The following is a 13,788-nucleotide window of genomic DNA, read 5'->3' as shown; positions in this document are numbered from 1 at the left end:
TATAAGCCAGTTTTACATTTGACCTTTAGGAGAGGTCAAAGGTCATGGGCAATTATATTTTTTTGATAGAGCATACATGGGTTACTATATGTGTTCCATAGTAACCATGGCCCATGACTAGCGATTTCAGAGAGGTTTTTGTAGCCAGTTTTGTACATGGTGATACCATCCAGCATGGCCACCATGTTTTTTTATTGTAGCAACTTCCCTTTAAAGACAACCACACTACAATCATATGTGCCATTGGATTTGTTTCAATCGGACTAGCGGGTTGGAAGAAGAAGATCTTTGTAGTTTGTGATTATGATGTCTCTACTGTGTGATTTTGATGTCATGCAGCATGGCCGCCATATCACACAACCTATCACCTTCTTACGAACACCAGTTAATCTTGGACTATCCCTCAACAACTATACCAACTTTCAGCACTGCAGTAAGTCATTTTCGAAAGACGAATTTTTCCATTTAGGCAAAATGTTGTTTTTTTTTCAATCAAATATGGCGGCCAAACCAAGTGACTTACTACATAAGTTCTTTAGCATTTTCCATCTTCCCATAAGCATCTATCAACCTACCGAATCTGGTGAGTTTTGAAGCAACTCTGGCGGAAAGAAAAATTATAATCATAATAATAATAAGAAGAAGAATCCCAGCAATAACAATAGGCTTCCCAGCCCTATGGGCCTGGAGGCATAATAATAATAATAATAATAATACCTATACAAAGTGCCATTTTCAAATGTATTTTGATATATATTCAATATATTACTTTTTCTGTAGTACTACCAAAACAATCCTAATCCTTCGTTTAACTTTACTGTTTGAACTAGGCTTATGAAGATATATACTGGGGCTGTAAAGTTACAGAAGACGGGCTTATGAAGATGAAATATGTCAGGGATCTCTGAGCACACTGGATTAGTTTTTTCAAAACACCTTATCAATATTGCCATTCTTCCGAAAGTTTATAAGGTTTATTAAGCTATTTATGTATATACTGGAACGCTGTTCAACCTTTTTCTCATGCTTTCAGGTAATTTGGGTTTCACATGTAGTTTTCTGAATACTTGAATCCGAATTCCACAAGAAGCATGCAAGGTTATATATACGTCAAAAAGGCGTGCTGCACATGGCCTCAAGGTGTTGTGCAACACAAGATGAAGTGGAATGCCTCCAACCCCTGAGAAGTCTGTATATTCTACGTATACGGACACCCTTACGCCAATAAAGTAGTCTCCTTTATAACTCCGAACTACACACTAAGTTAAGCTGAGTAAATTAATTTAATTAAAACATGTAAAAGAAAGTACATCTTTATTTTTGTTATTGTGCACATTGCCTTTGAGTTTTTTTCCTATCACTGAGTGCAGACACACTGAGCAGAACAGACGGGAGGAATTAAAATAAATTTAACAATGTCTCAGATTTCAGTAATTTGTTCAAGGTCTGTGTCAGAGATAATTTGCAGAAGTGTCTAAAAATACATTATTTGTAGTGACAAAGTGGGGATGAGTGAGTATAAAGTCAGCGAATTCATTTTATTTTATTTTTGGGTTTTTTTTTTTCTGATTTGCTATCTTCCAGCCCTTTTAATTGTTCTTCATCCAAATCGGCATCCAAATGCTAGGTATTGGTCACTCAGTTTTATAGCTTTACTGTACATCTGTAACTGTAAACAAGATGGCTACCGTTACTTTAAATTCTGTGAGGCTGCACAGTGATTTCTAATAATGTGATGGGGTCCAGCTGTCCCTATCTATCCAATATACGGTCAGCTGGAACCTTGTTCGACCAATCACATTGCTTGTTTCACATTCCATTGCCAGCCCTGGATTTTATATATACACACAGTACACCCTTGCTATAAATCCTTCATTATAGTGAACCTTCGGCTATAACAAACCTGAAAGCCTGTAACTTAAAATAAAAAAAAAGTTAATACATGACAAAGAAGGACTGGATGTTTTTAGCATATCAGGCAGCGGTAGCAAACCAAGATTGTTCTGATCAATGAAACCACATTACAAAAACAGTGAAATAATCAGCATGTCCCAGCCTAAACTATACATGAAAAATTACTTTGGATAGAAAGTAAATAAGACCTGTCATTCACCGCTGATAAGCCTTCTGAAAGCTAATTTGTCTGCAGGCTCTTTCTCTAGTTTTGTAATTATATGTAAGCCTCTGAAAGAATCATCCTTTAGAAGAAAGAATTAGAATGGGGTTCATTTCCTGGAAAGCGCTGAAAAGCTTTCCATGAGAACAATCAATTTTAATTGGATAGCTGACACCTGGGACTTAGATTGTCTTATATTTATTAGTACAGTGGAGGCACCTATAATATATGAGGCTGGCAGGCCATCTTATAAGCCTAATATCCCAGTTAATACAACATCTGGTACCTATTTGTTTTAGGTGTAATTTCATTTGTTGCTGAAGATGGAGAGCAACAGCAGACCCAATGTGACAGCTCAGGGGAGGAGACAGATGATAAACAGCCCCTTCGGAGATTGTCAGACAAGGCATCCCATACACTTGATTCAAGTAAGTTTTTTTTTTTTTTTTTTTTAAATACGTTTTTGTACTGCTGACAGGCATCTTTGTCTAAACTGGGAATATGTACATTCACCAAACTATGTGGCAAAAAAGTGTAAAACAAACTTGAAAGGTTAAACAAAGATTTGGTCTCAAGTTTGTTAGTATTTTGATGGCAAAAGATGGCAGACCTATTGTACTTCAATACATTAAGCCCTATTTTTTTATGTAAGAATCACAGATGTGCATTGAAGCTCTTAAACACACACATGTACGTTAAAAGTAATTTCTGTTATGTTACTGTATGCCACTGTGATAAGGTAGGTCTGGGTAACCCGCTGACAGACAGGAGAAAGAAGTAGGTTGAAGTTGAAATTCCACACAGGCACTCAGGATTTATTTTCTTTTTACAGTGATTGTTCGCATGGTTAAGTACAAGTAGGTTCTTGTTTTTTTATGTAAATGCGTTTATAGGATATAGGTCATGATGCCTGTATAATGTAATATATATGAAAATACTAGTAATAATTCTAGTTTATTTGAATCCACAGTGGGTTCAACTTAGCATCTCAGGTTCCCTTTCAAGTATGAAATGTATTCCATTACACAATGGGCTGACCTATTATACCTGATTCAACTGAACACTTCTACCAAAGCTGCGTCTTATACCCGCCACGTCAGCGAGCCTGTCTCTGCCCCCACAGGAGACAAAACAGCGTGCAGGATGGAGCACGGTGCAATTTTCTATTTCAGCTTTTTCAGCTACACAGAGAGTGATTCGGCATATGAGAGAGTGAAAATTCACTATCTTTGACCAGAAGCCGTCAGATAAGCTTGTCTTCTTTTATTTCTGCTTGTTTTTTCCCCTTGGAATAAACCGCTGGCCAGCGGCAGCGGCGGGCTTGCCTGCTCCTGCACTCCTCAGATCGGTGACACAGTATTACTAATATTATTTATTCTCTCTTTCTACCATAACTCCGGCAGGAGTTTTATTAGTCTTGTTAATTCTAAGCATTTTGTGACAAGGCCTCCCTTTTGGATGCCCCGGTCACATCAGGCCATACATTCGGTCCAGTGGTGGACAAACTTTTGCTGTGCTCCCAGAAGGCACAGAAGTTCACTAAAGAGCTGGTTCGCTTGCTGCCCAGAAAGGCTCCTCAAGCCAGGAAGCAAATGGTGCCTTGGTGTCCTAGAGCTCAGCAGCCCCAGACTCGGCGGCCGGCAGTGCCTGCAGGTCAGGGGGCACCACCACCAATATCATGACCCTAGAGATTTGCTACCTCGGGTCCAGGGCCCTTATCCGGAAAGGTTACGACTCTGGTGGTGTTCAAAGAGGTGAAGACCCTGTTATATGCTTTGGAGCTAAGAACTAAGGTCAAGCCTTATCAAAACAAAGGCTGTCCAATTGGATCGTGGAGACAGTCAAGATTACTTACGAGCAAGCCAACTTGCCCCCTCCAGAGAAGGTCACAGGTCATTCCACCAGGGGTCTTTCTACCTCTTGGGCATTGTTTCAGGGTGCATCGGTCTGTAACATTTGCGATGCAGAATTGTGGGCCACTCCTCACAGGTTTAATCTCCTTTATCCTCAGAACCCTGCTTTTGGAACAAGAGTGCTGACAGTTGCATCTCAGCCAGATTCAGAAGCACATGCATGAGGTCATTATGCATTCTGTGGCCGTTACAGTGCCTTATAATTGTGGCAGGCCACAAGTCTAGCCAATTTGGCAGTTCTGCAAGTCATGTCCTTGCGATGGCTTGGGCATACTTACCCATTGTGTAATGGAATACATTCCGCACTTGAAAGAGAACATTATCGGTTGTTATCATAACTCTGGTTCCCTGAAATAGAAATGTACCCTTTACAATTCTTTGGTCTCTGACTACATTCTATGCAATAGGCTGAAGAAAATGTACGGCACCGAGCTCTGTCCTGTGGGGGCAGAGACAGGCAAGCTGACGTTGCGGACGTGGCTTTGGTAGAAGTGTTCAGTTTAAGTTAACCCATTGTGTAATGGATACATTTCTATTTCAGGGAGCATTCTGTAACTTTATTTAGCTGTATTTTTTACTTTAGGTATTTAAGATGAAGTGTACATGCTTCCCAGGCATGTAAATAGTTACTCTACTTTATCGTTCACAGTAGTGCCCTTTCCAAGCAAACTTTTCATTTGCACATGGCTCATGAATGCACACAGGCACTTTGACATTCATTAACATCCAGTCTGATAATATCAACACATTCAGGAGCATACAAACTTGGAATTCAAAACCTGCTCAAGACAAAATCTTTCAGACATACAGAACATGGTGCTTCTGGGCATAAACAAATTCAGAGCATAGAATCTGGGCAGTAAACCACTGCTTTTAGATGACATTTTAAAACAGCGTTGGCCTCGTTATCACTTTATTGTTCAATTTCTTTGAAGGGAAAGCTCAAAGTAAAACGAATAATCAAGATATAAAAAACTTTCCCTCTCTAATCTCTATGTACAATTCCAAACTATAAATCACAGAAGTGACAATAAAAGTAAATGCACTTGGATAGCAATTTTGCCTCTTCTCAAGAGCTCGTAAAGTCTTTAAAGTAAAGGTCTAGCCAGATATATATGGATCTGAATTATAAAAGAGGCTTACATTGTCACTATACAAAGAAAATAAAAATGCTGGAGGAGACTCTTTATAACAGAGTAGTATCCTCTCTGTCTTGGAGGGGTATGTCTGCCATAGTAGTTGGTGTCTTGTAATGTAATCCATATATACAAAAACTTCTACCTTTATCATTTCTGATATATCTATTGATTTGAAGATGCATTTTTGTTTCATGTGGTAAAAAGTGTTGTTGGTTTGTTTGGTGTTTTTAAAGCTTTATCACATTTTTTTTTTTTTTTAAAGTAAAAATTCTTGTTTTGGGTTCTGTATCCTTGCTATAAAATAATATGTTTAACATCACCAGTCCACCATGGCATTTCTCACACCAGTAACTCTGTCAGGTTTTTATTGTTATGCTGCTATTTTTAAAATAAATAGCATTTTAAAAATAAATGGTAATAACATTTGTACATTCTTTATATTAAATCAATTAATTCTGGGATTATTTTACCTGGCTGATCTTTACTTTCATTTTCAAAAGACTATGCTTCGATGGGGATTTATTTTGAACCCTGTTTATGATCTCTTCACAACCATTTTTTTAGATTGAGCCTTGAGCTCAGTCTGTCAGTTTGTAGCCTCCATTTGGTTTCCAGCCGTTACTGGTGTTAATGAAAGGGCTACAGGCTGTTAGGATAAGTCAGATGCAGGCTGATCGATAATTGACATTTCTTGACTAAACTCGTTGTCAAGGAAATCGGATTCCAAATCAAAACAACAACAGCAATCTGAAATTATTTCAGACATTTTATTGTTTGAACTACCGAAGCACAGCTCCATCCTGAATTGCAGCATTCAAATTCAAAACTAGTCCCGGTAACCATGTTATCCCACTCAAAAATGTATCCCACGCTTATATAGACAGATAGATAGATGAATGGAGATGTAGATATATTTTGTTTTACATATATGCAGATATGTTTTATGGGTATAATGTTGACATTGTGAATGGAAGGCTGGCACAAAAGATACCCTTATCAATAATTCATACCACTTATTGTAAGAACAGCTTCTTTTGAAGCACTTGGTACAGTAAGTTGCTGATTACAAAGGATGTTTACTTAGTGATCTTGGCAACATGCAATGAAAACACATTTCACACAATGTATAGCTTTTCCATCCTTTTTAGGTAAAAAAAAAAAAAAAAAAAAGTTCAACTGTCAGCCTTCACCAAATACAATACAAAATATATTTAATATGCAAATATATGTACTTCTCCCCCTTCCCTCTACATTTTCATTTTACTTTCACAGTTACTTTTACCTGCAGTAATGGTGATGATGTCTTCTCTCTCTCTCTCTCTCTCTCTCTCTCTCTCTCTCTCTCTCTCTCTCTCTCTCTCTCTCTCTCTCTCAAGAAGTGAGAACGTCAATGCATCAACTCAGAAGCAAAGCATAGTTGTATTTTCCTCTTAAATGTTTGTGCAGTCTTTTATGGAAAAACATAACTGTATAAAAAAGGTTTTAAAATAAATACTTTGCTATTTTTTTCCGTAAGAGATTGAATAAACATGTAAGAGGAAAATACTGGTAAAGATTTAAGATGTTGATAGTAGAAAGATACTGTATGAAAGGTAAATATGCAATAAAATACCTTATTCCTTCAAATTTAAAAGACTCCCAGATTTCTCACCCTCAATTTGAGGAATAAATAACACATCGAATAAATATGCATTTACAGTTATGTGCTGCTTTTTATTTCCAGTCGTGATTACTCACACCTGTTTTTCTCCCAATTTGTAAACTGTGGTATTGCTTGTTGAAAAATACGGGGGTCTGATCAGCATTTCCGATCTGTCCAAGCTGGCACTGTTTGTTAGAAATGCTGAAATTGTAAAGAATTCCTGGCTGCCTGTATGTCATGGATGATTTGAGGTCGGGCAGTAATGTTTTGATTCACATTTTCTTGGCAGTAAGTCCAGGTGTGTAATTTTTGAAAAAAAAGTCTGTCCTAGGGATAAAATGCTCGAAACATGTACTTGTCCTTCTTAAAAATCTACTTGCTCCCTCAACATTCCACAAAACACACACACACACAAAAAGAATATAATTTTGCTTTTGTTAAACAATGAACATAATCAATTAGTGATCAATAATAATTTTTGCTTCATGAAATCAAATAAAGATAAATCAGTCCAAACATACTTTCCAAAACTGAGCCCATCTGATTTTTGTGCATGACACATGGTAAAAGTAGAATTATAATTAAACTAAAAATATTCTAAAGAAAAATTAATTTGAGTGTTTTAAAACTTATTATTTACGTTCAACCTAGGTAATAGTAGGGTATAGTTCATCATAAAGTGAAAACGTTATTTTCTTAATAATATTCAGATTCTCAGCTCTTTAGAAAGGTAATATGCTATACACAAGCCATAAGTGACATTACAGATCTCAAAAAAAAAAAAAAAAAAAAAAAAAAAAACAATGTTCGCCAGAGAAAAAACTACATGGAAGGGTTAAAAGATTGGTTTCTAAACTATATGAGACTGTGTTGACCAATGGTTAAAGAAAAGGACTGAGCAAGTCACTTAACCTCCTTGTGCACCATCTTTCTGGTGAGACGTTGTTGTAAGTGACTCTGCAGCTGATAAATAATAATAATAATAATAATAATAATAATAATAATAATAATAATAAACTATATTACCCAGAAACAGCGATACTGGTATACTCAGGTAAAGTATTGTTTACATTATACTATGATGACATTAATAACATAATATACAAGATGTGTGTAATGCAAGGGATGTAACGCGAGATAGCATAAACTGTGAATAATATTGAAAATAATATGATAGGGCCACTATCTACATATATTTACAGTTTTTTTTACTCACACATTTTTTACATTTCCAATAAAACAATCAAGCCATTCCACTTTTTATGCTTTGTTAAAGACAGGGACATCTGTTCATTGCCAGTTTGATGAAAAGGCACACAGCAGCTTTCATTCAACTAAAATACACTTTTATTCTACTGCATGAAGCTCAATGTATTTCTTTTCTCTTGTTTCAAATATAGAACCGATCTGCAAAGCCTACACAGTGTGGTTTTCTTTGGAAATAAACAGCCTGCCAGAAACATCATTGCAAACTTTAACAGTGCAGTGTGCTGTTCAGGTAAGAACATGCTTCATTATACAAGAAAATATTATCTTGCCCATACTGAACAAAAATGTATATTTAATATATAATAAGAAATGTATGATACTTATATTTTCCCAACATCATTCTGAATTAAATAGAATATAATTAAAAAAATATATATCATGATGTTTTATAAATTTTTAGTACACCAAAATTGGCCCCTTTTCTAGATATGAAAAATCTATGAGATATATGGTAATTATATGTTTTATGTATTTAAAATATATAAATGTGTGTATATATGTTAAATATGTCGTTGATGCTTTTAAAATATAAAGTAAATATATTAAGAAATATAAATTTCATATGAGAGAAATGCATTATGTATACATTTGAAATATGACATGCAATATACAGTATGTACTTGTGTTCGCCACATAATAAAAAAAACAAATAATTTTTTAGACAAGGAGGTCACTAAAAGCACCTTTATGGATTAATAAAGGAAGCAACGCAGCTCTAGACCAGAGGTGTTATTTAGCAGAGATTGCCAAGAGCAGTGACTCACCACTCACTGACACAAATACACGCACACAGACACCTTGATTAATAAGAAATCACAGAAATACTCCCAAATTAACCATAAACATGTAAAACAATAACTTGAATAAAGTGAATAGTCCTATCATTTTACCATGGGAAAGTGGTTGTCGTGAGAATTGAGCACTAAATGCAATTAATGAGAGAGATGTGTTCTGTCAAACTACTGGATGCATCCTAATGAATTTTTCCACAGTATTAATAAATGTATTACTTTGGGAAAATGTAGATTATGAGTCATTGCTTTATTAAGGATTGTAATAAAACTAACTGAAAAATAATAGCTTTTTGTAATCCAGAATGGGTTTCTTAGCAACATGCTGTGTCTGGTGTACAAACATAAACCTATTCTGAGAGATTCGCCTAACTGATTAAAAAAATAAATACATAAATGTACAATTGGCTGTCATATATGCCATATTGTTCAGGAGATCTGATTGAGATCATCATTAGCATTGCAGATGATTAGTGTGGAGCAAGAGGTTAATGTGACTTAGCTTTTCCCTCAGTGTTAAAATAAAATGCATTAAGGTAAACCATTTAAAGGTAACACGCCAACTATATTGCCTGTTGCATTTTCTGTGATCAGCCTGTCAATTTTTTTTTTTTTTAATACAAACAGCCCCTGCTACAATAATATCATACTCCACAATATAATGACACAATCAGTGCGTCTATATGGCTTCAGGTTAGCAAATTTTTCTGTGAATTTCTCAGATCCCTCATCCATAACCTGAAAACACAAATATAAACTTCTTAGAAGCCAGATCCAAATCAAGTTTCAATATATATAATATATATACCTCTAAAGAACTTCTGGAATGATCCATATATATATATATATATATATATATATATATATATATATATATATATATATATATTTAGAATATAAAAAAACTACATTAACAGCTGCTTCAGTTGGGAATGTTTCTAATTTTACATATTTGTCCCCTTCATAGAAGATGACTTGCACTAGACTCTAATAATATTTTTCATATTCAGAACGTAACAGGACTTACAGCACATTACTTTTTCACTGTACCATTTTCTTAAATCAGGTATTCACAATTGGGGATACCAGGGCTTCATTATTCACAAGACACTACTTCTAATTTCTGTCTTGTTTCTTGCGATCCAACACTAAGAATTCTGCAGCATTTCAAGAAACTGTAATGGTTTATTAATCACCTGGAGCTAAGTCTTTCTGACACACTGTTTCTGTCTGTTCCTAGTATTCAAGTGACTTTGACTGTTCTAAAATGTTAACAATCTCCAAGTAAAATACCTGGGTCATTTTCTGGAGCACTGCTGACCTCGGTTTGCAAAGTTTTGCTGTTGTGTTGGACTAAATGTTACATGGTTTTCTTCTTCCCCACACTTTGCCACACTTTGTCAACATTTATTCATTTGCTGTGACTGACAGCAGCTAAATTAAGATGAATATGTAAGCCTGTGTCCTCGATAGAGGTGTGGCAGCTGCCACCCCTTTCCAATATTCACATATGGTTCTACTGCAGAGTCTGTTTTCTCAGTTGTACAGCTATTGCAGTGTTTTCAGGCACCAGTCCTTGTTCATAGCTGTCCCCTTGGGTAAAACGTATAGGGATCCTGTGCATTTGGCAGAAAAGTATCCCCAGTTCTTATTCGACAATAAATGACTCAATCACAGGGTTTACATGATTGTGAAACGTTGCCAAAGGTTGGAGTTAAGGGCAGTGTTCCAGTTTACATCAAGTATAAAGTTAGACAATAAGTCAGTATTTATCGAGAAGCGGCATGAACATTAAAGTTGGGTGAAAGGTATATGTAAATCTGGTGAATGTGTGCTAAAAGCGACAAAGGTGAATTGTAAATGACTGCCTGCACAGGCAAGCCCAATTCCACTAATTTTAAGTGGAACTGGCAACCTTGACTGGCGCCCCCCATTGTCCAGTGCGGAGCTGCTCCACCTCCTTCCTCAGTTTCATTTGAAGTCAAGATCTAAAGTTTTTGTGTTTTGTTTCATAAATACCCCTCATCTGTCATGCAGACACCTATAACATGGAAAAATTGAGAGAGGAACGACTTTTGTGAACATCTACATAGTCCCACCTTCATTTTATACAGTATATGGGACTACCTGGCATAAACATGTAAACCTGCCTAAACCCAGGCCAAGGCAATATGTTATATGACTTCAATTGCATGATAATGTAAATAGCCTAACTGTGGTTAACTATTACGCCGATTTACAATTAAATTGGAATGTGGCTTAATTTTGCTTACATAAATAACATATATTAACCAAGATTTATAACCAAGTCATGAAAGATAAGTTTATTATCACAACAGCTTCCTTGCAGGTCCCATATTTAATTTCACTGTTGTTTTTGTTTTCCTGATTGTATGTCATGTGCAACAGATATTAGGATCTCATCTGACCTAACACACTGTATACAGTAGCCATATGTTTGGCACAGCATGTGAGTGTGAAGTTCAGGTGGAGTCATGTCCCATACAAGATTGTACTGTGCTATAAAGGACTAAGTGGCTTTCCTAGAGTCACACTGAAAAAATCTAGAAAGTATAATAGTGGGGGTGTTGTGAGGGAGATATGCTAATAAGGTAGTTAAAGGAATGTTTTTAAAGCCTTTGGTATAAATCCCTATAAGAGTGGCTGGGAATGAATTCACAAATTAGTATTTCACAAAAGCATTATGCAGCATAAGGCAAAATAATTGCCTTTGGCTGATGGATTGATAGATACTGTATGTGGATCCGTTTGTAATAGATTTTCTGTTCACCATCAATTACTTTTATATATATAAGTAGCTAAAGTAAATCAATGTCATGCCATTGTTAATGCTTCTTTTGATAGAATATCTTCAGTTAATTTTATGATATCTAAATTTAAATCTAAATATATTGCAAGTGTAAATATATATGAGCAGAGGTGCTAAGCAAACAGCTTTACATAGTCAGATTTTTTGTTTTATTACCACCCCCTCCACCCCATCTTATTGGAAGAATTGTACAACCTTGATATATCACATGCTATACAAGCCCTTTCTCACGGTTTGGCAAAGTCAGCATCACTATACTACAGTGCATTGCTGAATCCTGCTGCTAAAAGTATAGGTTGTTGTCCAGCCTTCTTTGCATACAGCCTTGTAGCAGCAAAACAACATTGCTTTTCTATACTGGTCTAATCTGAGATTCACATTGTTTATAATCATCCTTGAAGCAGGCTCCCCAATTCCCTTTATATTTGAATAGTCAGTCAGTTTATTAAAAGGCTTTTGGAGCCTGCTTTATTTAGCAGATGTATCATGTGGGCATTCTTGGCAGGTTATTTTGCCTAGAGATAATTCAAACACTGTTATAAATTGGCAGTCTCTGCCCAGGATGTGCATGGTAAATCAGTTCAGTATTTATCCTTTTGTGTATTCTTTTTCATGCCTGCTTGTAATTGAGTTGATGGAATTTGCTCATGCCATTTTTTTATTTTCTTTATTTTTTTTAAATCACCTGCAGATAGACTAAGTATTGTTATATTTTTGTCAACATTACGTTCTGGGGTATTTATGGCATTTTAAGCACAGATATGTTGTGTATGTATGTATGTATGTATTTTTGACAAAAATTGAGCAATTTACACAATGCTTTAAAAAATGTTGCAATGTACATTATTACCAGTATGTACTGTATGGAGGAAAACAGCTATTCTGTGATTCTGTAAGACTACATTATTTTGGCATGTTAAAAAAAAAAGTAAGGTTTTGTAGCAAAAGGAAGTTGGCTCCATCAATGAACACACTGGTTCTTTAATCCCACTGACCTTACTAAAGGTCATTGGGTTTTATTGTGGTCACTTGCCTTTTCTTTTTCATGCTTTATGAATACTAAATATTAGTTATATAAGACTTGATAGTCATGGAGACCTGCCTGAAGTTAAGGCCAAAGTTAACATTCATTCGCTTGTAAAACAATCACCTACAGACTGAAGGACAAAATCTGAAACTGCTCTCTAAAGCTGCCTGTAGCACATTTTCAGGTTGTTTTTTTTTTTTTTTTCACAGTAGCAAACATTTAACATACAGTAATGTTAAAGTTACAGTTGAGTAAAACACATTTGACCATATCACATTTATCCACTGCTCGGTAGTCCATTGCCTGTACTCTTTGCACCACTGGACTCGTAAACGTGCATTGCCAGGTGTGATGAGCGGTTTGTGCACTGCAACCCGACTATGGTATCCTGCTCTGTGGAGTTCTCGGCGGACCGTTTTTGATGAAACTTACTGCTCGCGCCCCAGGTTGAAATTTGCAGAAGAATTCTGAGGACCTTCTTGAGCACAATCATAATATCTGGATGTACGAAGTCTGTCTGTCTGTCCTCCTGACTGTTTTTTGTGTCATATACAGTTTTTCATATAGCAAGAGAACTGGTTGTCCAATTGTGATGAAACTTCCTAAGAACATTCTGTAACACAAATGATTAAGTGTATCATAATACTGGGGGATACAAAGTCTTTATTTCTTTTGTGCCACTGCCTTTCTGTATGTCACACGTCTATTTTAGCACATCCTGATAACTGTTTACCTAATAGTGATGAAACTTGCTTATTTTTTTTATCTATGTAGTTTTATTTATTTATTTATTTGTTTTTATTTTCATTGTTGACCATGTTATTATTGAAGATCTCCTCAATTATTGAAGTCAATTTGTTATATTTCCAGGACACTGTGGGAGTGGAAATCCCCATTACCAATCCGATCAATGAATCCCTGCAGTTGGATGTGTTGCTGATGGGGCCTGGGCTCATCGGTGAGGGCAGCTTAGTTCTGAGACCAAAAGAAAAACGTTCATATTTGACAAAGTTCTCCCCGGCAGTTATTGGCAGGAACACTGGATGGTAAGTTCTGATATA

The 13,788-nt window shown here is 35.9% G+C and overlaps 1 protein-coding gene across 2 annotated transcripts in view; it reads left to right on the top strand.

Moving 5' to 3' along the window:
* LOC121327579 (cilia- and flagella-associated protein 47-like) overlaps positions 1-13,788 on the top strand; it is a 135,786-nt gene that overhangs the window by 73,152 nt on the left and 48,846 nt on the right. For both annotated transcript variants that reach the window (XM_041271684.1, XM_041271683.1), the window contains 3 exons: positions 2,416-2,544; positions 8,211-8,308; positions 13,598-13,773. In XM_041271684.1, the coding sequence (XP_041127618.1) occupies positions 2,416-2,544; positions 8,211-8,308; positions 13,598-13,773 (403 nt within the window). The remainder of the gene's footprint in view (positions 1-2,415; positions 2,545-8,210; positions 8,309-13,597; positions 13,774-13,788) is intronic.

Source organism: Polyodon spathula, chromosome 15 (assembly GCF_017654505.1).
Source record: "Polyodon spathula isolate WHYD16114869_AA chromosome 15, ASM1765450v1, whole genome shotgun sequence".
Lineage (NCBI taxonomy): Eukaryota > Metazoa > Chordata > Actinopteri > Acipenseriformes > Polyodontidae > Polyodon > Polyodon spathula.
The sequence above is the reverse complement of the archived record's forward strand: the minus strand, read 5'-3'. Positions and strand labels throughout refer to the sequence as shown.